This window comes from Rhinopithecus roxellana, chromosome 5 (assembly GCF_007565055.1).
Source record: "Rhinopithecus roxellana isolate Shanxi Qingling chromosome 5, ASM756505v1, whole genome shotgun sequence".
NCBI classification, from domain to species: domain Eukaryota; kingdom Metazoa; phylum Chordata; class Mammalia; order Primates; family Cercopithecidae; genus Rhinopithecus; species Rhinopithecus roxellana.
In genome coordinates, this window is record NC_044553.1 from 154,960,500 (window position 1) to 154,984,921 (window position 24,422).

The 24,422-nt window shown below is 43.7% G+C and overlaps 1 protein-coding gene and 1 pseudogene across 5 annotated transcripts in view; one reads left to right on the forward strand and one right to left on the reverse strand.

Moving 5' to 3' along the window:
* The window catches only part of AK7 (adenylate kinase 7), a 100,992-nt gene that overhangs the window by 28,418 nt on the left and 48,152 nt on the right, over positions 1-24,422 (forward strand). For all 5 annotated transcript variants that reach the window (XM_010353682.2, XM_030930940.1, XM_030930941.1 and 2 more), the window contains exons 5-7: positions 1,451-1,561; positions 18,224-18,304; positions 23,400-23,488. In XM_010353682.2, coding sequence (XP_010351984.1) covers positions 1,451-1,561; positions 18,224-18,304; positions 23,400-23,488 — 281 coding nt within the window. The remainder of the gene's footprint in view (positions 1-1,450; positions 1,562-18,223; positions 18,305-23,399; positions 23,489-24,422) is intronic.
* On the reverse strand, positions 3,433-4,786 carry LOC104654500 (annotated as a pseudogene).

Genomic DNA, 24,422 nt, shown 5'->3' on the forward strand with positions numbered 1-24,422 from the left:
GCTGATCTTGAACTCCTGGCCTCAACTGATCCACCCACCTCAGCCTCCCAAAGTGCTGGGATTACAGGCGTGAGCCACCTCACCTAGCCTCAGTAGGGTTTTCATTGTGTGTTTCTCCTACCTTTTCAGTTGTTTCCTTGTAAGCTCTGGGCTCAAAACTTTGGATTGGTTATTTAACTTAGACCAATGTGTTGTGATTGAAAGGTTCCGTATTGAACACTGTATCTTTAAAACCCTGAAACCCTGTTCCAACAAGGATCTCTGAATTTGGAAGAATTTTTACCAAATCACACTGTTGCATGGCTCTCAATTTTTTCTTCCGATTCCAGTAGGTTTTAATGTAGTTATTTTGGTTGCATCCCTCTATGGGACTGCACAGGATGGGGGAAGAGACTGAATATTAGGTACAGGTCAGTGAACTGTCAAGAAATCTTTTTCATTCCTCATTCCCAGGGTGTACTTAATCTTAGCCAGTGAAACCAGTTTTTAAAGCCTGAGCCAGCAACTTGCACATGCAATGTTCTTTTTAACGTGTTATTTATTTTGGGGAGGGCCAGTTTGGCAAAGAGAAAAAAGAAAAAACAATTTAGGTTAAAAAAAAATAAAACTACAGGCCCCAGCCTGTAGTAGCTCATGGGATTACAGGTAGTAGTGCTGGGATTACAGGCGTGAGTCACCACGCCCGGCCTCCTAAAGCATTTTTAAGAAAAGTAAATCACTATTCAAATAAGTGGTATGATTGGGTGTGGTGGCTAACACCTGTAATGCCAGCACTTTGGGAGGATGAGGCGGGCGGATCACAAGGGCAGGAGATTGAGACTATCCTGGCTAACACAGTGAAACCCCGTCTCTACTAAAAATACAAAAAATTAGCCAGGCGTGGTGGCGGGCACATGTAGTCCCAGCTACTTGGGAAGCTGAGGCAGGAGAATGGTGTGAACCCAGGAGGTGGAGCTTGCAGTGAGCCGAGATCGTGCCACTGCACTCCAGCCTGGGTGACAGAGCGAGACTCTGTCTCAAAAAAACAAAAATTAGCCAGATGTGGTGGCAGGCACCTGTAATCTCAGCTACTCGGGAGGCTGAGGCAGGAGAATCACTTGAACCTGGGAGGTGGAAGTTGCAGTGAGCCACTGCACTCCAGCCTGGGCAACAGAGCAAGACTCTATCTCAAATAAAATTAAAAATAAAATAAAATAAAATAAGCAGTATGACCAGACTCGGTGGCTTATGCCTATAATCCCAGCACTTTGGAAGGCCGAGGCAGGAGTATTGCTGAGCCCAAGAGTTCAAGACCAGCCTGGGCAACACAGCGAGACCCTGTCTCAAAAATAAAAAAATAAACTGTAGTTTAAAACTTTATTTGAGCTTAAAGGAATATATCTTTAGTCTTAGAAGTCATACATATCTCTAATTCACCAAGTCTGTACCTTTTCTTTCTTTCTTATAATAGGAGGATTCTGAGGTTCCATTCACTGAAGAAGATTATCGAAGAAGAAAGTCTCATCCTAATTTTCTGGACCACATAAATGCTGAAAAAATGATTCTCAAATTTGGAAGAAAGGTAAGTCTGGCATAGTGGAACATGGACATTACCTGAAGTCTTTAAACATCTCTTTGTTTAGTTTCCCGGGACTTACACTCGCAGATGTCTGAGCTTTAGGCTCATCCCAGGACACACTGTCCTTAGGGGTCCTGGCCCAGGTTCTGGTCCAGCACAGTGGGTTGAAAGCCCTGTATCAACACTCAGCCGAGCTTGAGCCCTCACCTACAAAGGAGTCAGTGTGTCTGAAAAGCTGTTTGGCCCAAAAGAGGCAAATAACTCAGAGTTGGAATGGGGAACCTGGGAACCACATTTTCCCTGTTCCCAGAATCTCTCTCATTTGTTTCTGAACTCTGAAAAGTGCCTATTAACCTCCTCTTATGAATAAGGAGATGGGAGCTTCCAGAGGTTAAATAATTTGTCCACGGTCACATAACTAGGATTTACTGAACACTGTCCTGAGCACATCTCAGCCTTGACTCATCTACTCTTTCTAACAAGGCTATTCTCTATGCACATTGTTGTCTTCAGCGCATTTCCTGATGTGGTGCTGAGATTCAGACTGAGAGCCATCAGCCACCAAAGCCTGTGGGGTTTGCTTTTTTCTTTGGAATCCAAAACCCCATCATTCAATAGAATTTATCTTGAGACATCCTTCGTCACTCACTGGTCATTAAGACATTCCTGTAGCTTTTTTTTTTGAGATGGAGTCTTACTCTGTTGCCCAGGCTAGGGTGCAGTGGTGTGATCTCGGCTCACTGCAACCTCAGCCTCCCAGGTTCAAATCATTCTCCTGCCTCAGCCTCCTGAGTAGCTGGGACTACAGGTGCGTGCCACCACACTAGGCTAATTTTTCGTATTTTTAGTAGAGGTGGGTTTTCACCATGTTAGCCAGGATGGTCCAGATCTCCTGAACTTGTGATCTGCCCGCCTTGGTCTCCCAAAGTGTTGGGATTACAGGAGTGAGCCACCGTGCCTGGTCCCTTCTGTTGCAGCAAAATTCATCATTTTGACACGTCCATTATAAAATTATTTTATTTCTCTTGCCTTTCTTCAGAATAGATGATGGGAAAGGTCTGACAATGAATAAGTAGTGACAGCTGAAAAATTATGATGATGATAATTTTTCAATCAGGGTTTTTATTTTTATTCAACTATGAGCAAACAGCAGAATTAACACAACATTCAGCAGCTCCAGACCAGCTTTTCTTACCTCCATGAAGAACAATCAGTTTAACCGACACAGACGTAGGGATTCCTGATAAGCTGTCAGCTAGCACTGCTGCGCATCTAGAAGGCCGTGCCCCAACAACGGCAAAGCCACTCTCCCTGCTCCTCTTTCTGGGATCGCTCTCTAAAGGAACCAGAGTGATACTGACACCTATGAAGGCATCTGAGAGGCCCGTGTTGGGGCTGAGCCTCAGTGCCAGCCTCTGGTTGTCTAGCGACGGTGCCATAAAAACACACTGTGTACAGTTCTGGTCTCAGGATCACAAAGGCAGAGGCAACCAATGCTTTTTGTTTTGTTTTTTAACCTCCCTTAAAGATTCTTCAATGCTTTACTCTATTACTGTAGACCTGGTCTATTTCTGCCAAATTTTTTCTTTAAATTCTGGGTTGCTATTTTCATATTAACAATTTGATGACCCCATCACAATACCAAAATATCCCCCAAAACGAAGTTCAAATTTGATCAAAACATAAACCAGAGTGAGTGACTAGAATGATAAAGGCCAGGCAGCGGGAAAAGTCGCCCTGAGCCACCATCTCAGTGCTCGGGTCTTGTCTGTCCAAAGGGGAGCGGGAAGAGGAGAAAGCTATTGAACATGCACCACTGACCTGGAGAACACAATTGGGGGCCTCCGGAACGGTTCACGTCCCCGAGCTGCCCCCTACTTCCCAGACAGCTGCTGGTACAGTTTGGGCACATAGTCGTCCCACTCGGCCTGGTAACACGTGCCGGCCACTGGGACCCCGAGCGCGTACTTTTTACGGAGGGACGACACCTTGAATTTGCCACGGTGGTCTCCGGATCGGTTGCTGAGGATGGGCTCGTCACGCTTTAGCGGCCTGTGCCCCCTGGAGGCCCCGAGCCCACATAGTCTGGAGAGGACTGTGCCACTGCTGATGTCACTGCCTTTCAGGTGGACCACCAGGAAATGATGCCATTCCCTGTATTGGGGATCCTTCCTGCTGGGAGCATCCAGGTCTGTCAAGACCCAGGTGTAGAGTTTCCCCGAACCAAGAACAACCCACGAAATGCTGGTGGGTCTGTTCTTCACCTGGGTGGGGTCGTCACTGTGTCCCGCTCGTCCACCGCCGCCCTGTGCAGATGACATGCAGCGGGTGCTGCGGCTGCTCGTCCACTTGCTGAAGGCTCCAGGGCCCGGACCACTGGCTGAGGTCCACCCCCGGCAGCGGCGACACGGGAGTCTCCGTCAGCTGAAAAATTACGGAGAGCGTACTTCAGTGTTCTCAGTGTTTTACTCATTGTATCTCATGTCATCTGTGTTTTACTCATGGTATCTCATGTCATCTTCCAGAGTCTCATATACGATTCCCAAAATTCTGTGAGGTCGGTACTATCATCCTCATTTAACTTGGAGAAAACCCCAGACCTTCTGAAAGTGCCATTACGTTGTTCCCATTAGTGGAAGACCAGCGCTAAGTGAACTCTAACACTAGTTCTAAGATGACACCTAGTGGTCTCAGAGAATATTACAATAGGAACTTCTGTCCTACTATAAAAAGCACTTGACCAATAAAACACTTTGAGCATAAAACATTTAAAGAAACAACAGGAAATTAGGAATTCTAGCCCTTTTTCTGTCCATAACCATACGACTTTAGCCTAGTTATTACACTTTTGGGCGTACAATAAGTAAAGGGGCTAGATTAGATTTAAATTTATTCCAGTTCCAAATTCCATAACTATTATTTTGTTAGAACCCATGATTTCTTGATCATTTATGTTTAATTTACAGGTTGAAAATGTATTCTCACACATATAAAGCTGATTTAAGTAAATAACAGTCTAAAATGAGAAGTATGATCAACTTAATATCTTTTTTATTACAAAACCTTACACTTGTCATTTAAATAATAAAATCAAAATTTCATTGTCAAAATCTATTCTTTTTATCCCCAACTTTCTTAATCACTCTTTTCTACACCATTAATAAGATTGATTCGGCCAATTTGGTCATCCCAATGATCCTTTTTGATCAGTGATGCTAATGTCTTCATCTGGGAGATAGACCCTTGGAAATCATCATTTAACACATTCATTAACAAATGTCCAGTTAGATCCAGTTACGGACCAGGCACTGTGATGAGGAGCTGTCCTCACAGCCTTTGATAAAGCAGACACAGTCTATGCACCCCAGAGGCTGGTTGTCAAGTGTTTATCTACTGCTATCACATCCTCGGTCAGCACATTCATATACAAGATTACACACACAAAAGATGGACTTCTATTCAGTTTTTTGAGGTAAAGAGGAGACCCTAATAATTATACAAGTTGCTAAAATAGTCCTGAATTGCTTGATACCAAAATTGCTTTCCTCTTTTAATGAGTTGCATTGAATTTTTTTTTTTTTTTTTTTTTTAAGACAGTCTCACTCTGTCGCCTGGGCTGGAGTGCAGTGGTGTGATCTCTGCTCACTGCAACCTCCGCCTACCCAGTTCAAGCGACTCTCCTGCCTCAGCCTCCTGAGTAACTGGGATTACAGGTGCCTGCTGCCACACCTGGCTAATTTTTGTATTTTTAGTAGAGACAGGGTTTCACCATGTTGGCCAGGCTGGTCTTGAACTCCTAACCTCAGGTGATCCACCCGCCTCGGCCTCCCAAAGTGCTGGGATTACAGGTGTGAGCCACTGTGCCCGGCCATAGTTTGTCTTGAAAACTGTTTTGTCTGATATAAGTATAGCAACTCCTGCTCTTTTTCGGTTTCCATTGGCATGGAATATCTTTATCCATCCCTTTATTTTCAGTCTGTGTGTCTTTACAGGTAAAGTGTGTTTCTTGTAGGCAACAGATCAATGCGTCTTGTTTTTTTTCATCAGTTCAGCCAGTCTATGTCTTTTGATTAGGGAATTTAGTCCGCTTACATTCAATGTTATTATTGATAAGGACTTACTCCTGCCATTTTGTTATGTGTTTTCTAGTTGTTTTATTGTCTTGTCTTCCTCTTCTTTCTTTCCTTCCTATCTTGCTCTAGGGATGGTGATTTTCTCTGGTAATATGATTTAGTTAGTTTCTTGCTTTTTTTTGTGAGACAGAGTCTCACTCTGTCACCCAGGCTGGAGTGCAGTGGTGCAATCTCGGCTCACTGCAAGCTCCACCTCCCAGGTTCACACCATTCTCCTGCCTCAGTCTCCTGAGTAGCTGGGACTACAGGCAACCACCACCACACCCAGCTAATTTTTTGTATATTTAGTAGAGACAGGGTTTCACCATGTTAGCCAGGATGGTCTTGATCTCCTGACTTCGTGATCCACCCTCCTTGGCCTCCCAAAGTGCTAGGATTACAGGCGTGAGCCACTGCACCCGGCCTAGTTTCTTGCTTTTTATTTTTTGTGCATCCATTGTTAAGGTTTTTTTTTTTTTTTTTTTAGGTTACAATGAGGCTTGCAAATACTGTCTTATAACCTATTATTTTAATCTGATAACAACTGAAGGCTATTGGTGTAAAGAAACAAGCAAAAAGAAAACTAATTAAAAACTCTATGCCTTACTTCTATCCCCCAATTTTTTAACTTTTTGATGTTTGTATTTATATCTTATTGTACTGTGTCATAAAAAGTTGTTGTAGTTATTATTTTTGACTGGTTCATTGTTCAGTCTTCCTACTTAGTTTTTTTTTTTTTTTTTTTTTGAGACGGAGTCTCGCTCTGTCACCCCAGGCTGGAGTGCAGTGGCTGGATCTCAGCTCACTGCAAGCTCCACCTCCCGGGTTCACGCCATTCTCCTGCCTCAGCCTCCCGAGTAGCTGGGACTACAGGCGCCCGCCACCTCACCTGGCTAGTATTTTGTATTTTTTAGTAGAGGCGGGGTTTCACTGTGTTCGCCAGGATGGTCTCGATCTCCTGACCTCGTGATCCACCCGTCTCGGCCTCCCAAAGTGCTGGGATTACAGGCTTGAGCCCCCGCGCCCGCCCCAGTCTTCCCACTTAGAATGAGATAGTTTACACACCACCGTGAAAGTGTTGTAATATTTTGTGTTTTTCTGTGTACTTCCTATTACCAGTGAGTTTTATACCTTCAGGTGATTATTTATTGTTCATTAATGTCTTTTTCTTTCTGACCGAAGTACTCCTTTTAGTGTTTCTTGTAGGACAGGTCTGCTATTGATGAAATCCTTCAGCTTTTGTTTGTCTGGGAAAGTATTTCTCCTCCATGCTTAAAGGAGATTTTCACCAGATATACTATTCTAGGTGAAAGTTTTTTTCCTTCAGTACTTTTCAATATGACATGCCACTCTCTCCTGGCATGTAAGGTTTTCCACTGAAAGATCTGCTGCCAGATGTATTAGAACTCCATTGTATGTTATTTGTTTCTTTTCTTTTCCTGCTTTTTGGATCCTTTTTTAATCCTTTACCTTTGTGAGTCTGATTATTATATGCCTATAGGTTGTCTTCTGTACTAGTCCATTCATGCACTGCTATGAAGAACTAACTGAGACTGGGTAATGTATAAAGGAAAGAGGTTTAGGCTGGGTGTGGTGGCTCATGCCTGTAATCCCAGCACTTTGGGAGGCAGAGGTGGGCAGATCACCTGAGGCTGGGAGTTCAAGACCAGCTTGGCCAACATGTAGAAACCCCATCTCTACTAAAAATACAGAATTAGCCAGGGTGTGGTAGTACATGCCTGTAATCCCAGCTACTCAAGAGACTGAGGCAGGAGAATCACTTGAACCCAGGAGACAGAGATTGCAGTGACCTGAGATCATGCCATTGCTACTCCAGCCTGGGGAACAAGAGTGAAACTCCATCTCAAAAAAAAAAAAAAATTGATTTAATTGACTCACAGCACAGCTCCACAGGCTGTACAGGAAGCATGTTTGGGGAGGCCTCAGGAAACTCACAATCATGGCAGAAGACAAAGGGGAAGCAGACACATCTTACATGGCCTGAGAAGGAGGGAGAGAGAGTGAAGGGGCAGCTGCTAAACACTTTTATAAACAACCAGATCTCATGAGAACTCACTCACTATTACAAGAACAGCAAGGGGTAAATCTGGCCCCATGAGCCAATCACCTCCCACAAGGACCCTCTTCCAACACTGGGGATTACAATTCGACATGAGATTTGAGCAGGAACACAGACCCAAGCCGTATCATGTTGTTTGAGTCAAATCTGCTTAGTATTCTGTGACCTTCTTGTACTTGGATGTTGATATGTTTCTCTAGGTTTGAGAAGTGCTCCGCTATTATCCCACTGAATAAACTGTCTATACCTGTCTCTTACTCGACTTCCTCTTTAAGGCCATAACTCTTAGAGGTGCCCTTTGAGGCTATTTTCTAGATCCTATAGGCATGTTTCATTGTTTTTCTTTCTTTTGTCTCCTCTGACTATATACATATATATATATATATTGGGGTTTTCTTTGCCAAGAACATATAGTTTATTTATACTCAGAAACAAGTAGATCATGTATATATATATATATGTGAAGATAAAAATTAAAGGGATGGCTGGGCGCGGTGGCTCAAGCCTGTAATCCCAGCACTTTGGGAGGCCGAGACGGGCGGATCACGAGGTCAGGAGATCGAGACCATCCTGGCTAACACAGTGAAACCCCGCCTCTACTAAAAAATACAAAAAAATCTAGCCGGGCGAGGTGGCGGGCGCCTGTAGTCCCAGCTACTCGGGAGGCTGAGGCAGGAGAATGGCGTAAACCCGGGAGGCGGAGCTTGCAGTGAGCTGAGATCCGGCCACTGCACTCCAGCCTAGGCGACAGAGCCAGACTCCGTCTCAAAAAAAAAAAAAAAAAAAAAAAAAAAAAAAAAAAAAAAAAATTAAAGGGATAATTGTATAAGTTTGCATGTAGAGAGCTTTGAAAACCTGTTCACTTTATATATATATATGTGTGTATATATACACACACACATACTTTAAGTTCTAGGGTACATGTGCACAACATGCAGGTTTGTTACATAGCTATACATGTGCCATGATTTGCTGCACCTGTTAATTCGTCATTTACATTAGCTATTTCTCCTAATGCTATCCTTCTCCCATCCCCCTACCCCACTACAGGCCCCAATGTGTGATGTTCCCCACCCTGTGTCCAAGTGTTCTCATTGTTCAATTCCCACCTGTGAGTGAGAACATGTGGTGTTTGGTTTTCTGTCCTTGCGATAGTTTGCTCAGAATGGTGGTTTGCACCTTCATCCATGTCCCTCCAAAGACATGAACTCATCCTTTTTTATGGCTGCATAGTATTCCATGGTGTATATGTGCCACATTTTCTTAATCCAGTCTATCATTGATGGACATTTGGGTTGGTTCCAAGTCTTTGCTATTGTGAATAGTGCTGCAATAAACATACATGTGCATGTGTCCTTATAGTAGCATGATTTATAATCCTTTGGGTATATACCCAGTAATGGGATCACTGAGTTGAATGGTATTTCTAGTTCTAGATCCTTGAGGAATCACCACACTGTCTTCCACAATGGTTGAACTAGTTTACAGTCCCACCAACAGTGTAAAAGCATTCCTATTTCTCCACATCCTCTCCAGCACCTGTTGTTTCCTGACTTTTTAATGATACCATTCTAACTGGCATGAGATGGTATCTCATTATGATTTTTATTTGCATTTCTCTGATGACCAGTGATGATGAGCATTTTTTCATGTGTCTGTTGGCTGGATAAATGTCTTCTTTTGTAAAGTGTCTGTTCATATCTTTTGCTCACTTTTTGATGGGGTTGTTTGATTTTTTTTTCTTGTAAATTTGTTTAAATTCTTTGTAGATTCTGGATATTAGCACTTTGTCAGATGGGTAGATTGTAAAAATTTTCTCCCATTCCATAGGTTGCCTGTTCACTCTGATGGCAGTGTCTTTTGCTGTGCAGAAGCTCTTTGGTTTAATTAGATCCCATTTGTCTATTTTGGCTTTTATTGCCATTGCTTTTGGTGTTTTAGTCATGAAGTCCTTGCCCATGCCTATGTCCTGAATGGTACTGCCTAGGTTTTCTTCTGGGGTTTTTATGGTTTTAGGTCTAACATTTAAGTCTTTAATCCATCTTGAATTAATTTTTGTATAAGGTGTAAGGAAAGGATCCAGTTTCAGCTTTCCACATATGGCTAGCCAGTTTTCCCAGCACTGTTTATGAAATAGGGAATCCTTTCCCCATTTCTGGTTTTTGGCAGGTTTGTCAAAGATCAGATGGTTGAGGATGTGTGGTGTTATTTCTGAGGCCTCTGTTCTGTTCCATTGGTCTATATGTCTGTTTTGGTACCAGTACCGTGCTGTTTTGGTTACTGTAGCCTTGTAGTATAGTTTGAAGTCAGGTAGCCTGATGCCTCCAGCTTTGTTCTTTTTGCTTAGGATTGTCTTGACAATGTGGGCTCTTTTTTGGTTCCATATGAAATTTAAAGTAGTTTTTTTCCAATTCTGTGAAGAAAGTTATTGGTAGCTTGATGGGGATGGCATTGAATCTATAAATTACCTTGGGCAGTATGGCCATTTTCATGATGTTGATTCTTCCTGTCCATGAGCATGGAATGTTCTTGCATTTGTTTGTGTCCTCTTTTATTTTGTTGAGCAGTGGTTTGTAGTTCTCCTTGAAGAGGTCCTTCACATCCCTTGTAAGTTGCATTCCTAGGTATTTTATTCTCTTTGAATCCAGTGTGAATGGGAGTTCACTCATGATTTAGCTCTCTCTTTGTCTGCTATTGGTATATAGGAATGCTTGTGATTTCTCCACATTGATTTTGTATCCTGAGATTTTGCTGAAGTTGCTTATCAGCTTAAGGAGATTTTGGGCTGAGACAATGGGGTTTTCTAAATATACAATCATGTCATCTGCAAACAGGGACAATTTTGATTGAATACCCTTTTTTCTTTCTCTTGCCTGATTGCACTGGCCAGAACTTCCAACACTACGTTGAATAGGAGTGGTGAGAGAGGGCATCCCTGTCTTATACCAGTTTTCAAAGGGAATACTTCCAGTTTTTGCCCATTCAGTATGATATTGGCAGTGGGTTTGTCATAAATAGCTCTTATTATTTTGAGATACGTCCCATCAACACCTAGTTTATTGAGAGTTTTTAGCATGAAGGGCTGTTGAATTTTGTTGAAGGCCTTTTCTGCATCTATTGAGATAATCATGTGGTTTTTGTCTTTGGTTCTGTTTATGTGATGGATTACATTTATTGATTTGCATATGTTGAACCCCAGTCTTGCATCCCAGGGATGAAGCCAACTTGATCTTGGTGGATAAACTTTTTGATGTGCTGCTGGAATCAGTTTGCCAGTATTTTATTGAGGATTTTCGCATTGATATTCATCAGGAATATTGGTCTAAAATTCTCTTTTTTTGTTGTGTCTCTGCCAGGCTTTGGTATCAGGATGATGCTGGCCTCATAAAATGAGTTAGGGGCCGGGCGCGGTGGCTCAAACCTGTAATCCCAGCACTTTGGGAGGCCGAGACGGGTGGATCACGAGGTCAGGAGATCGAGACCATCCTGGCGAACATGGTGAAACCCCGCCTCTACTAAAAAATAAAAAAACTAGCCAGGCGCAGTGGCGGGCGCCTGTAGTCCCAACTACTCGGGAGGCTGAGGCAGGAGAATAGCGTGAACCCGGGAGGCGGAGCTTGCAGTGAGCTGAGATCCGGCCACTGCACTCCAGCCTGGGCGACAGAGCGAGACTCCGTCTCAGAAAAAAAAAAAGAGTTAGGGAGGATTCCCTCTTTTTCTATTGATTGGAATAGTTTCAGAAGGAATGGTTCCAGCTCCTCTTTGTACCTCTGGTAGAATTCGGCTGTGAATCCATCCGGTCCTGGACTTTTTTTGGTTCGTAGGCTGTTAATTATTGCCTCAATTTCAGAGCCTGTTATTGGTCTATTCAGGAATTCAACGTCTTCCTGGTTTAGTCTTGGGAGGGTGTGTATGTCCAGGAATTCATCCATTTCTTCTAGATTTTCTAGTTTATTTGCATAGAAGTGTTTATAGTGTTCTCTGATGGTAGTTTGTATTTCTGTGGGATCGGTAGTGATATCTCTTTGTCATTTTTATTGCGTCTATTTGATTCTTCTCTCTTTTCTTCTTTATTAGTCTTGCTAGTGGTCTGTTTTGTTTATCTTTTCAAAAAACCAGCTCTGAAGGGCTTTTTGTTTCTCCATCTCCTTCAGTTCTGCTCTAATCTTAGCTATTTCTTGCCTTCTTCTAGCTTTTGAATGTGTTTGCTCTTGCTTCTCTAGTTCTTTTAACTGTGATGTTAGGGTGTTGATTTTAGATCTTTCCTCGTTTCTCTTGTGGGCATTTAGTGCTATAAATTTCCATCTAACACACTGCTTTAAATGTGTCCCAGAGATTCTGGTAGGTTGTGTCTTTGTTCTCATTGGTTTCAAAGAACATCTTTTTTTATGCTTTCATTTCGTTATGTACCCAGTAGTCATTCAGAAGCAGGTTGTTCAGTTTCCATGTAGTTGAGCAGTTTGGAGGGAGTTTCTTAATCCTGCATTCTAATTTGATTTCACTGTGGTCTGAGAGACAGTTTGTTGTGATTTCTGTTCTTTTACATTTGCTGAGGAGTGCTTTACTTCCAACTGTGTGGTCAATTTTGGAATAAGTGCGATGTTGTGCTGAGAAGAATGTATATTCTGTTGATTTGGGGTGGAGAGTTCTGTAGATGTCTATTGGGTCTGCTTGGTGCAGAGCTGAGTTCAAGTCCTGGATATCCTTCTTAACTTTCTGTCTCATTGATCTGTCTAATATTGACAGTGGGGTGTTAAAGTCTCCCATTATTATTGTGTGGGAGTCTAAGCCTCTTTGTAGGTCTCTAAGGACTTGCTTTATGAATCTGGGTGCTCCTGTATTGGCTGCATATATATTTAGGATAGTTAGTTCTTCTTATTGAATTGATCCCTTTACCATTATGTAATGGCCTTCTTTGTCTCTTTTGATGTTTGTTGGTTTAAAGTCTGTTTTATCAGGACAATTTGACTTCCTCTTTTCCTAATTGAATACCCTTTTCTTTCTTTTGCCTGATTGCCCTGGCCAGAACTTCCAACACTACGTTGAATAGGAGTGGTGAGAGAGGGCATTCCCTCTCTCACCAGGATTGCAACCCCTGCTCTTTTTCTTGCTTTCCATTTGCTTGGTAGATCTTCCTCCATCCCTTTATTTTGAGCCTATGTGTGTCTCTGCATGTGAGATGGGTCTCCTGAATACAGCACACTGATGGGTCTTGACTCTTTATCCAATTTGCCAGTCTATGTCTTTTAATTGGGGCATTTAGCCCATTTACATATAAGATTAATATTGTTATGTGTGAATTTGATCCTGTCATTATGATGTTAGCTGGTTATTTTGCCTGTTAGTTCATGTGGTTTCTTCCTAGCATCCATGATCTTTACAATTTGGCATGCTTTTGCAGTGGCTGATACTGGTTGTTCCTTTCCTCGTTTAGTGCTTTCCTCATTTAGTGCTTCCTCGCTTAGTGCTCTTGTAAGGAAGGCCTGGTGGTGACAAAATCTCTCAGCATTTGCTGGTCTGTAAAGGATTTTATTTATCCTTCACTTATGAAGCTTAGTTTGGCTGGATATGAAATTCTGGGTTGAAAATTCTTTTCTTGAGGAATGTTGAATATTGGCCCCCACTCTCTTCTGGCTGGTAGGGTTTCTGCTGAGAGGTCTGCTGTTACTCTGATGGGCTTCCCTTTGTGGGTAACTTGACCTTTGTCTCTGGCTGCCCTTAACATTTTTTCTTTCATTTCAACCTTGGTGAATTTGACAATTATGTGCCTTGGAGTTGCTCTTCTCGAGGAGTATCTTTGTGGTGTTCTCTGTATTTCCTGAATTTGAATGTTGGCCTGCCTTGCTAGGTTGGGGAAGTTCTCCTGGATAATATCCTGAAAGTTGTTTTCCAGTTTGGTTCCATTCTCCCCGTCACTTTCAGGTACACCAGTCAAATGTAGATTTGGTCTTTTCACATAGTCCAATATCTCGTGGAGGCTTTGTTCATTTCTCTTTACTCTTTTTTCTCTAAACTTCTCTTCTCACTTCATTTCATTAATTTGACCTTCAATCACTGATACCCTTTCTTCCAGTTGATCGAATTGTCTACTAAAGCTTGTGCATGCATTACGTAGTTCTCATGCCATGGTTTTTAGCTCCTCAGGTCATTTAAGGTCTTTTCTACACCATTTATTCTAGTTGCCATTTGTCTAATCTTTTTTCAAGGTTTTTAGCTTCTTTGCAATGGGTTCGAACATCCTCCTTTAGCTTGGAGAAGTTTGTTATTACCGACCTTCGGAAGCCTACTTCTGTCAGCTCATCAAAGTCATTCTCCATCCAGCTTTGTTCCGTTGCTGGTGAGGAGCTGTGATCCTTTGGAGGAGAAGAAGCTTCTGGTTTTTTCCTCTGACTATATTTTTTAATAGGGGGTTTTCAAGCTCACTCTTTCTTCTTTGATCAATTTTGCTATTAAAGGACTCTGATTCATTCTTCAGTATAGCAATTGCATTTTTCAGTTCCGGAGTTTCTGCTTGATTTTTTAAAATTATTTCAATCTCTTTGTTAAAGTCATCTGATGGAATTCTGAATTCCTTCTCTGTGTTTTCTTGATTTTCTTTGACTTTCCTCAATACAGCTAAATTTTGAATTCTCTGTCTGAAAGGTCACATATCTCTCTTTTGCCAGGATTGATCCCTGGTACCTTATTTAGTTCATTTGGTGAGGTCATGCTTTCCTGGGTTGTGTTGATGCTAGTTGATGTACTTCGGTGTCTGGGCATTGAAGAGTTGGGTATTTATTGCTGTCTTTACTATCTGGGCTTGTTTGTACCTGTCCCTCTTGGGAAGGCATTCCAGATATTTGAAAGGACTTATGTGTTATGATCTATGTTGTATCTGCTTTAGGGGGCACCCCAAGCCCAGTGATGCTGCAGTTCCTGCAGACTCATAGAGGTATTACCTTGATAGTCTTAGACTAAATCTGGAAGAATTCTCTGGATTACCAGGCAGACTCTTGTTCTCTTCCCTTACATTCTCCTAAATATACAGAGTGTCTCTCTCTCTCTCTCTCTCTCTCTCTCTCTCTCTCTCTCTGTTCTAAGCCACCTAAAGCTGGGGGTGGAGTGACACAAGCACCCCTGTAGGCACCACCACTATGACTGTGCTGGGTCAGACCTGAAGCCAGCACAGCACTGGATCTTGCCCAAGGCCTGCTGTAACCACTCCCTGGTTACTGCTTTTGTTCACTCAGGGCTCTGGGGCTCCACAATCAGCAGGTCACATAACCAGCCAGGCCTGTGTCCTTCCCTTCAGGGTGGCAAGGTCCCCCAGGTCCCAGGTGGGTCAAGAAGTGCCATCTGGGAGTCAGGGACTACAGTGATAAACCTTAGTGATAAACTAAGTCTACCTGGTGTTCTGTTGTATTGCGGCTGAGCTAGCACTCAAACCACAAGACATAGTCCTTCCCAGTCTTCCCTCTTCTTTCCAAAGACAGAGGAGCCTCACCCAGTAGCCACCCCAGGCCACAAGGAGTGCTGACAGACTAGTGCTGATGTTCCCTTAGGGTCCAAGGTCTCTTAAGTCAGCTGGTCTTGACTGCTGCCTGGCCTGGGACTCACCCTTCAGGAAAATGGGCTCCCCTCTGTCCCAGGACAGGTCCAGAAATGCCATTCAAGAGTCAGGTCATGGCAGGGACTCCAAGAGCCTGCTTCGTGCTCTACCCAACTTTCGCCATGCTGGCACCTAAGGTGCAAGACAAAGTCCCCTTTACTGTTCCCTCTGCTTTTCTCAAGCAGAAGGAGTTTTGCCCAGTAGTCACCACAGCTGGGAATGTGCTGAATGTCACCTGAAGCCAGCAAGTCTCATCCAAGGCCCTCGACATAGTACCTGGGTATCAATGCTGGTTATTCAGGGCCCAAGGGCTCTCCAGTTAGCAGGCGATGAATGCTGCCGAGACTAGGTCCTTTCCTTCAGGGCAGCAGGTTCCCTTCTGGCCCAGGTTGTGTCAAGAAATGTCATCTGCGAGCGAGGGCCTAGAATGAGGGCCTCCCTACTCACAGGTGCCCCTTCCTGCTGTGACTGAGCTGGTGTCCTAGATGCAAGACAAAGTTCCCCCCACTCTTCCCTCTCTGCTCCTCACGTGGAAGGAAGGGGTCTCTTTGGAGCCGCGAGCTGTGCAGCCTGGCGTTAGAGAGGTGGTGCCAGCTCTCCCTTGGCTGCCCCAGCTGGTGTCTCGGTATGTTGTGTGCCCTCTCCAGTCCACTGTCACTGGGCCTCGCTCAGCACTGGAACTCACCTAGAGTTGCAGTCCTTATGGCCTGGACTGTCTTTCAAGTTTGCTTGGAGACACAGAGCGCTATAGCCCTCGGTGGCGAGGTTTGGAGGCACTTAAGTTCTGACCACTGATACCAGAAAGTCCCCTCTGACTCGGACTGGTTTAAATGCTCCTTCCGTGGGCTGGGCGGGTGTCAGCTGCGTTTGGTCTGGTTTTCCTTTTTGCCCTAACAGGACAGTGCTGAGTTCAATGCCTCTCAATGTTGTGTTCTCCCTCCTGCAGCGCCCAGAGATGCGCTCCTGCTGGCGGGGGTGGGTGGCTTTGGCGATTCCAAACTGTTTTTTCTGGTTCTTCGGTGCCTCTTTCAGCAATATGAAGTTAACATAGGTGCGATGAGGGCTCACCTGATTTTTGGTTCTTATGAAGCTTTTCTCTGTGTGGTTATTGTCCTTGCGGGGGAGGCTTCCATCCCACCATCTTGCTCTGCCTCTGGGCTTATCCTTTGACTGTTTGGTAGACTTTGGTTGAAAAACTGTCCTGGACTGTGGGAAGGCAGTTAGCAGGAGTTTGGGGGCAAGAAATGAGCCCTTTAGGCTAAATTTTCAATTGAGTTGGCAGAAAGTTTTCCATAAGTCTCTCTTATAACTTTTAAAATCTCTATCGTGTTTGTGGTTATGTCCCCCTTCTCAGGCCTAATATTTGTGAGGTGGGATCACTATCTTCCCACAAGAGCCTGAGTAACATTCTTCCTAAAAACTCCTGTAGGCTGGGCACGGTGGCTCACGCCTATAATCCCAGCACTTTGGGAGGCCGAGGCAGGCGGATCACTTGAGGTCAGGAGTTCAAGACCAGCCTGGCCAACATGGTGAAACCCTGTCTCTATTAAAACTACAAAAATTACCTGGGCATGGTGGTTCTCGCCTGTAATCCCAGCTACTTGGGAGGCTGAGGCAGGAGAATCAGTTGAACCCAGGAGGCCGAGGTTGCGGTGAGCCTAGATTATGCCACGGCACTCCAGCCTGGGCAACAAGTGAAACTCTGTCTCAAAACAAACAAAAAACTCCTATCTTCTTGCACCATCCCCTGTTCGCCTGAAGAAGCTCAAGCGACTTTTCTGATTGGTGGGTTTGGGAAGGGCCTGGCCATGTGAGCTTGGCCCCTCCTCCTTCCCTTCTCTCTGGGACTCCACGGATGGTGGCTACTGTGCATTTCACCTTCCTCATGCTCTGAGACTTACAGCAGCAGGCCACCATGTGGAGAAGTCCCTCGTTGTCCAGTGTTGCCTGGGACTGGTTGGAAAAGTTAATTTTATTCCAGATTCAGGGTTAGGAAGCTCATCATCATAGCTCACCTAAGGCATGGCCTCAAGTAGAGCTCATATCAATAATAAAGATGGTATTTTGAGCTTATCTGGTTAAATATGGAGGCAGAGAGTAGAGGCTGAGAAGGGTACTAGGGGGTGGGGGGAGGAAGGGATAGTGAATGAGTACAAAAAAAGTTAGAAAGAATGAATAAGACCTACTATTTGATAGCACAACAAGGTGACTATAGTCAGTAATAACTGAACTGTAGGTTTTTAAATAACCTAAAAGAGTGTAATTGGAGTGTTTGTAACTCAATGGATAAATGCTTGAAGGGATGGATACCCCGTTCTCCATGGTGTGCTTATTTCACATTGCATTCCTGTATTGAAACATCTCATACACCCCCATAAATATATATACTTAGTATATACCCACAAATATTAAAAATTAAAAATAAAGAAATATTGAGGCCAGTTCTTACAGTGCCTAAACTGCTCATCCAGGGTGAAGTGGACAATCCATGTGAATTTCCATCCCTATGTTAAGGCCCATCACCAGCTTCTTGGTTTCATGTACTAGATCATTAAAGATCCTCATGGAAAGACCTGTTTTTCTATCTTCTTTTCCCCCTCAGTGCCCAGCATACAGCTTACAGGTACTAAGTTTTCACAAAAACCCAGGCTTTAATTTAATTAGGAGTCCTTGTTAAATTGTAATAGTGGTCAGAGGTATTCCTGAATAGTGTGGGGTGTTGTTTCTCCCTTTGAGAGATACGATTTTATTCTGAACAATACCTCAGTAACCTGCAAGAGTTGACGGAAGTTCCAAAAGTGCTCATTTTAACTACTAAAATAATCTGGTTCAATATGATTAATAATATTACATCCAGCTTTTTTCTTCTGTATTTTATCTAATAGACCAGAAAATTTGCAACTTATGTAGTTGCTGCTGGACTCCAGTATGGAGCAGAAGGAGGCATGTTACACACATTTTTTAAGGTATGGCTTTTCAGTGATGACATGGAATGTTTAAAAGTGTCTTACGATAAAGATACACAATTTGAAGGGAAGGTGTTTCTGATTGCTTCGGATGTGGTTAGTGCAATAGAACAGCAGAAACTGAAAGAAAGTACGGATGTGACCACAAAGACCTACGTTTCTTTCCCATTATTAACTTGTATTCACCACTCTCAAAATAATAAAGAAAAATTGTATCTCCTTTCATTCATGAAACAAATATTGATCTAGTGCCCACCAGGTGCTGGAAACTGTTGTAGGTACTTGAGATACAGTAAAATAATAAAGTCCCTCCTCTTGCGAAGCTTACATTCTGGCGGGGTGGAGAAAGAGATAGATAATAAACAAGTCAGTAAATATTGAGTATTTCAGATGTTGAATCAGGGTATGGAAAACAAAAAAGCAGAGAAAGGCAGAGAGTGCTGGGGAGTAAGTTGGCGGGGCTGGGGGGTGTTACGTCTTATATAGGAAGGTTGAGGAAGGTCTTTCCAACGATGTGACATTTGAGTAGGAAGGGAAAGGCAATGAGGGAGCTGGCTAATCGGCTTTCTGAAGAAAGGCATCCCAGGCAGTGGGAATTGTAACTGCAAAGAAGTGAGGCAGAAATGTGCTGGCTACATTTGAAGGCCAATCTAGATGAATCTAGCTGAAGTATGGGAGAACGGTGGTAATGAGATGAAAGCGGTAATGAGAGAGTCAGACCAAGCCCAGACTCGTAGCCCCTCGTGAAGCCCTGGCTTTCTTTCTGAGTGAGTTGGGCAACCATTAGACTGTTTGAGCACAGAAGCAACATAATCCATGTGATAGAAAAGGACGGCTTTCTCCTTCTGCTGTGCTGGGGATGTACTATTTGGGGCAAGGGCAGGAGCAGGAAGCAAGGAAACCAGCGAGGAGGGTAGTGCCTGAGACCTGGGTGGGAATGGTGGGGACACTGGAAACTTCAGATTTCAGACGTGTTTTGAAGAGAGAGTCAGTGGGATTCGTTCAAAGCTTGGAGGTAAGGATGACAGAAACAAAGTAAAGGATAACTTGAAGAATTTTGGTCTAAGCAACTAGAAGTATGGCACTGCCATTTATTGAGACGAGGAAGTCAGGGAATGGAGCTGGTTGGGGTACAATGCAATGAAAAGTTCAGGAAGTGGCCGGGCGCGGTGGCTCAAGCCTGTAATCCCAGCACTTTGGGAGGCCGAGGCGGGTGGATCACGAGGTCAGGAGATCGAGACCCTCCTGGCTAACACGGTGAAACCCCGTCTCTACTAAAAAATACAAAAAACTAGCCGGGCGAGGTGGCGGCGCCTGTAGTCCCAGCTACTCGGAGGCTGAGGCGGGAGAATGGCGGGAACCTGGGAGGCGAAGCTTGCAGTGAGCCGAGATCACGCCACTGCACTCCAGCCTGGGCGACAGAGCGAGACTCCTCCTCAAAAAAAAAAAAAAAGAAAAGAAAAGAAAAGTTCAGGAAGTTTGAGATAATTCATATCCAAGTATAGATACTGGGTAGGCAATTGGACATAAAGAGTTTGGTGATCATGGGGGAGGTCAGGTCTGGAGACATAATCATGGAAGCTGTCAGTATACAGTGGGTACTTAAATCCTTGGGACTGGATGACATAAACTAGTGAATGAACATGGAGAAGAGATAAGGGCTTGAGGACTGAGTCTTGGAACCCTCCAATATTGGAGGTTATAGGGAAATGGGAAGGAATTAGAAAAGGAGGTTGAGAAGGTGGGCAGGAGGCAGGAGAGGAAATAAGAGAGAGTAAATAATTATTAAAAAAATGTTTTTGGCCTGGTATGGTGGCTCATGCCTGTAATCCAAGCACTTTGGGAGGCTGAGGCAGGCAGATCACGAGGTCAGGAGATCGAGACCATCCTGGCTAACACAGTGAAACCCCGTCTCTACTAAAAATATAAAAAATTAGCCAGGCATGGTGGCGGGCACCTGTAGTCCCAGCTACTCGGGAGGCTGAGGCAGGTGTGAGCTTGCAGTGAGCCGAGATTGCGCCACTGCACTCCAGCCTGGGTGACAGAGTGAGACTCTGTCTCAAAAAAAAAAAAAAAAAAAAAAAAAAAAAGTTTTTGAAAAGAAATAATGACAAATTGTGTCAGATACTGCAGATAATCAACTAAGATGAAACCTGCAAATTGACCACTGAATTTTTTGGCACTGGGTGGAACAAAAGTCTAATAGACGTAGGTTCAAGAGGGAACAGCTGGAGGGGAATTGAAGACAATGAGAATAGAAAAATATTTCAAGGAATTTTCCTGTAAAAGGAAGAGGTGCAAAGAAAGAAGGCAGGAGTTAAAGGAAAAAGTGTAGTCAAGAAAGGTTGGTTGAACCAATTTTTAATTGTTATTTGATTATTTATTTATTTATTTATTTAAAGAGGGAGCCTATCTCTTTCGCTCAGGCTGGAGTGCAGTGGCGCAATCTCAACTCACTGCAATCTCTACCTCCTGGGTTCAAGCAATTCCTCCTGCCTCAGCCTCCTGAGTAACTGGGATTACAGGTGCACACCACCATGCCCGGCTAATTTTTGTATTTTTAGTAGAGACGGAGTTTCCCCATATTGGCCGGGCTGGTCTTGAACTCCTGACTTTGTGATCTGCCTGCCTCAGCCTCCAAAGTGCTGGGATTACAGGCGTGAGCCACTGTGCCCAGCCTTGAACTGATTTTTTTAATACAAGAGATATGACAGTTGCAGAGGAGAAGCTCAAGGAAGCTCTTTCTCATTGTCCATTCTCAGCTGTTCTCACCTGCCTGCTCACTGAATCTTGGCGCTGTTCTCACCTGCCTGCTCACTGAATCTTGGCATTCTCAGGCCTCGGCCCTAGACCTTTTTTCTTCACCTTCTGCTCTCTCTCCCTTGGTCTGTTTATTCCTATGACTGATACCAATGACTCAGACTTCAGTCTCCAGCAAGGCTCTCTCTCTTGTAAGTTCTAGCTCTGTAGGTCCCGCTGCCTATTCAGCACCTCAACTTGGATGTCTTTCCCAAATCCAAACTATACCTACAGTCATCCCCAACCCTGCTCCTCCTCCAAGGCCCCATCTCAGAAAATGGGGCAACCCTCCAACCAGCTGCATGATCAGAATCCAACTCCTCCCGCCTTACTGCAAACCAAAAAAGTTTCTGAGACACGTCTCAATCAATTTAGAAGTTTATTGTGCCAAGGATAAGGATGCATGCCAAGGAGACAGGCCTGTGCCTTTCTCCAAAGATGACTTAGAGTGCTTCAGTATTTAAAGGGAAAAGGGTAGATATTAGAGAAAGAGGAAGAATCTTTTTTAAGATGTGGGTAAGCCAGGCATGGTGGCTGATGCCTATAGTCCCAGTAAAGCACTTTGAGAGGCCAGTGTGAGTGGATGGCTTGAACCCAGAAGTTTGAGACCAGCGTGGGCAACATGGTGAAACCCTGTGTCTACAAAAAATAAATAAAAGGTGTGGGTAGATAAGAGGCAAGTGGGTGTATTCTTTTGAGTCTTTGATCAGCTGTTCAACATGAGGGAAGGGTAGAGGAATAGTCACTTATGCATTTATCTAGCTCAGCGAATCTGCATTTTTACGTAAGATAAAATAAACACAGGGCAGAGGAAGCAATCAGATATGCATTTGTCAGGTGAGCCTAGGGATGACTTTGAGTTCTGTCCTTGTCTTGTACCTGTGAAGATAAGCTGTCAATTTACATTGTCAGGGTGAAATTCAACAGAACTGTTTTCGGGTAAAGCTCTGGGGGCCTACAAATAATTTCCTAGTAGGCAAATTGTGAGGAAGGTATGTAGCTTTTAAAATCTTTGAATGAGGCTCATGCCTGTAATCCCAGCATATTGGGAGGCCGAGGCGGGTGGATCACCTGAGGTCAGGAGTTCAAGATCAGCCTGGCCAACATGGTGAAACCCCCATCTCTACTAAAAATACAAAAATTAGCGAGGTGTGGTGGCACATGCCTGTGATCCCAGCTACTTGGGAGGCTGAGGGAGGAGAATCGCTTAAACCTGGGAGGCAGAGGTTGCAGTAAGCCAAGATTGTGCCACTGCACTGCAGCCTGGGTGACAGCAAGACTCCATCTCGAAATCTCAAAAAATAATAATAATTTATAAAAAGGAAACAAAAATAAAATCTTTGAACGAGAGACAGGTTTGCTTTATGTAGTTCCCAGCTTGACTTTTGCCTTTGGCTTAGTGATTTTGGGGGTCCCAAGATTTATTTTCCTTTCACATTACCCATCACAAAATTCCCAGTTTCTACAGTCAGCCTCCTCAACATCTCCCTTCTCTCCATCCCCACTCCGTGCACTTCCCACCTCCAAGCTAGGCTACCCTATCTCGCCTGCACACCTGCCATCATCTCTCTCTCCCCATCGGACTCTCCTTCCCACCACTTCTCCACAAGGCAACAGAAGCAAGCCTGCTGGTGTCACGTCACTGCTTAGAACCCTTCAACACTTTCTTGAAGTCCAAAATACCTTACAAGACCCAGTGGTCTACTGTGACCCCCACCCCTACATCTTTCACTCAACAACAATTCAAAATAATCTAATACGTGACACTTAAACAGTACTCAGCATGTCTCTTTGGTTACTGAAATACTTAATGAGAAGAAAAGACGAGGATTTGGACTCTGAGGATTGGGGTTCCAGTCCAAGCTCTCACAAGTGTAACCTCCTGCACGCTACTTTATCCACTAAGCATTTCGCTCCTGTACTGATGGTAATTATTTCCCGTCACTTCATCCCTACTGGTGGGGGTAATTTTAAATTTTAATGTGTCTTTTTTGTGAGAATTAAGACATCATGCATGTGAAAACATTTCTTCTCTATGTAGATGGCATGCATATAGCTACTAAATACAACTGGTTGTAGATTTCTTGAAAAGTATTTCAGTCCCAAGGCTACACGTTATTTCTCTTGGCAGAATTTGATCCTAAATCTCATCAGGACTGATTTATAAAACACCCCCTGGAGGAAATTACGTAAGCAGATAGCTAGGCCTTTTGGATGCCTCTGACTGTAGACTTATGTGTGAGCTGTAATAGCCATCCATGTATAACTGGGGGACATGATTTTGCTTTTCTTTCAGATGGCTTGGTTGGGTGAGATTCCTGCATTACCAGTTTTTGGCAATGGAACAAATGTAATTCCAACAATCCATGTTCTTGATCTAGCAGGGTAAGCATTCTCCCAGAGACATGACCTTCGTAGAACTGGTTAATGTGTTTGTTTGTAGGCTAATACTTTTTGAGCATCTGCCCAGTGCTAAGACCCTTACATGCATTATTGTGTTTGTTCTTCATAACAACCCTATGCAGAAGGTACCGTCTTCTCCATTTTGCATCTAAAGAAATAGTGTCCACTGTTCAAAAGTTCTACTTTCTGGTGACAAGTTCAGGTTCATCTCTTAGAAACTATCGGCAGAATAGCAATGCCCTCCAATTTTGGAAAAGAAAGAATTTGGTATGTGCATTCTGAGGATATAGTTTCTTATTCCTTTGTCCCAGATGAGATTACTATGTCTAACCCACCAATTTAAATTCTAGAATTCAGATGGAAAACTGTAAACCTGAAGCTTTTTTCTTCTTTGACAGTTGTAGGTCAAGTTGACATATGTTTTTTTATACTCACAGAGTATCTAAACCCTGTATTCAGGCAGATCCAGAAACTTCTCTCCTCCTTTGAAGACCCTGACTTCAATGTGAGGTCAATGAGCTGGTTCACTGTGTTTGTGGTTCATCAGCTCCAGCTTCCGGGGACTTCATTCTGTCGCCTCTGCGGCACATGCCCAGAAGGGAGCACTTTCGGCACTTCCCCGAGGTCCTGGCTTCCAGATTCCCGCTCTTTCCCTCATCCACTGGCCACTGGCAAATTAGTCACAATCTCAGATGAATTTCTAGATTTACTGGGAAATGAAGGAAGTTTAAACTTCAGGGCCATGCCCCTGAGCAGATCCCTTTCCGAGACCCTGAACCTCATTTTTATTATTATTATTATTATTATTATTATTATTATTATTTTTGAGACGGAGTCTCACTCTGTCCCCCAGGCTGGAGTGAGTGGCATGATCTCTGCTCACTGCAAGCTCCGCCTCCCGGGTTCAGGCCATTCT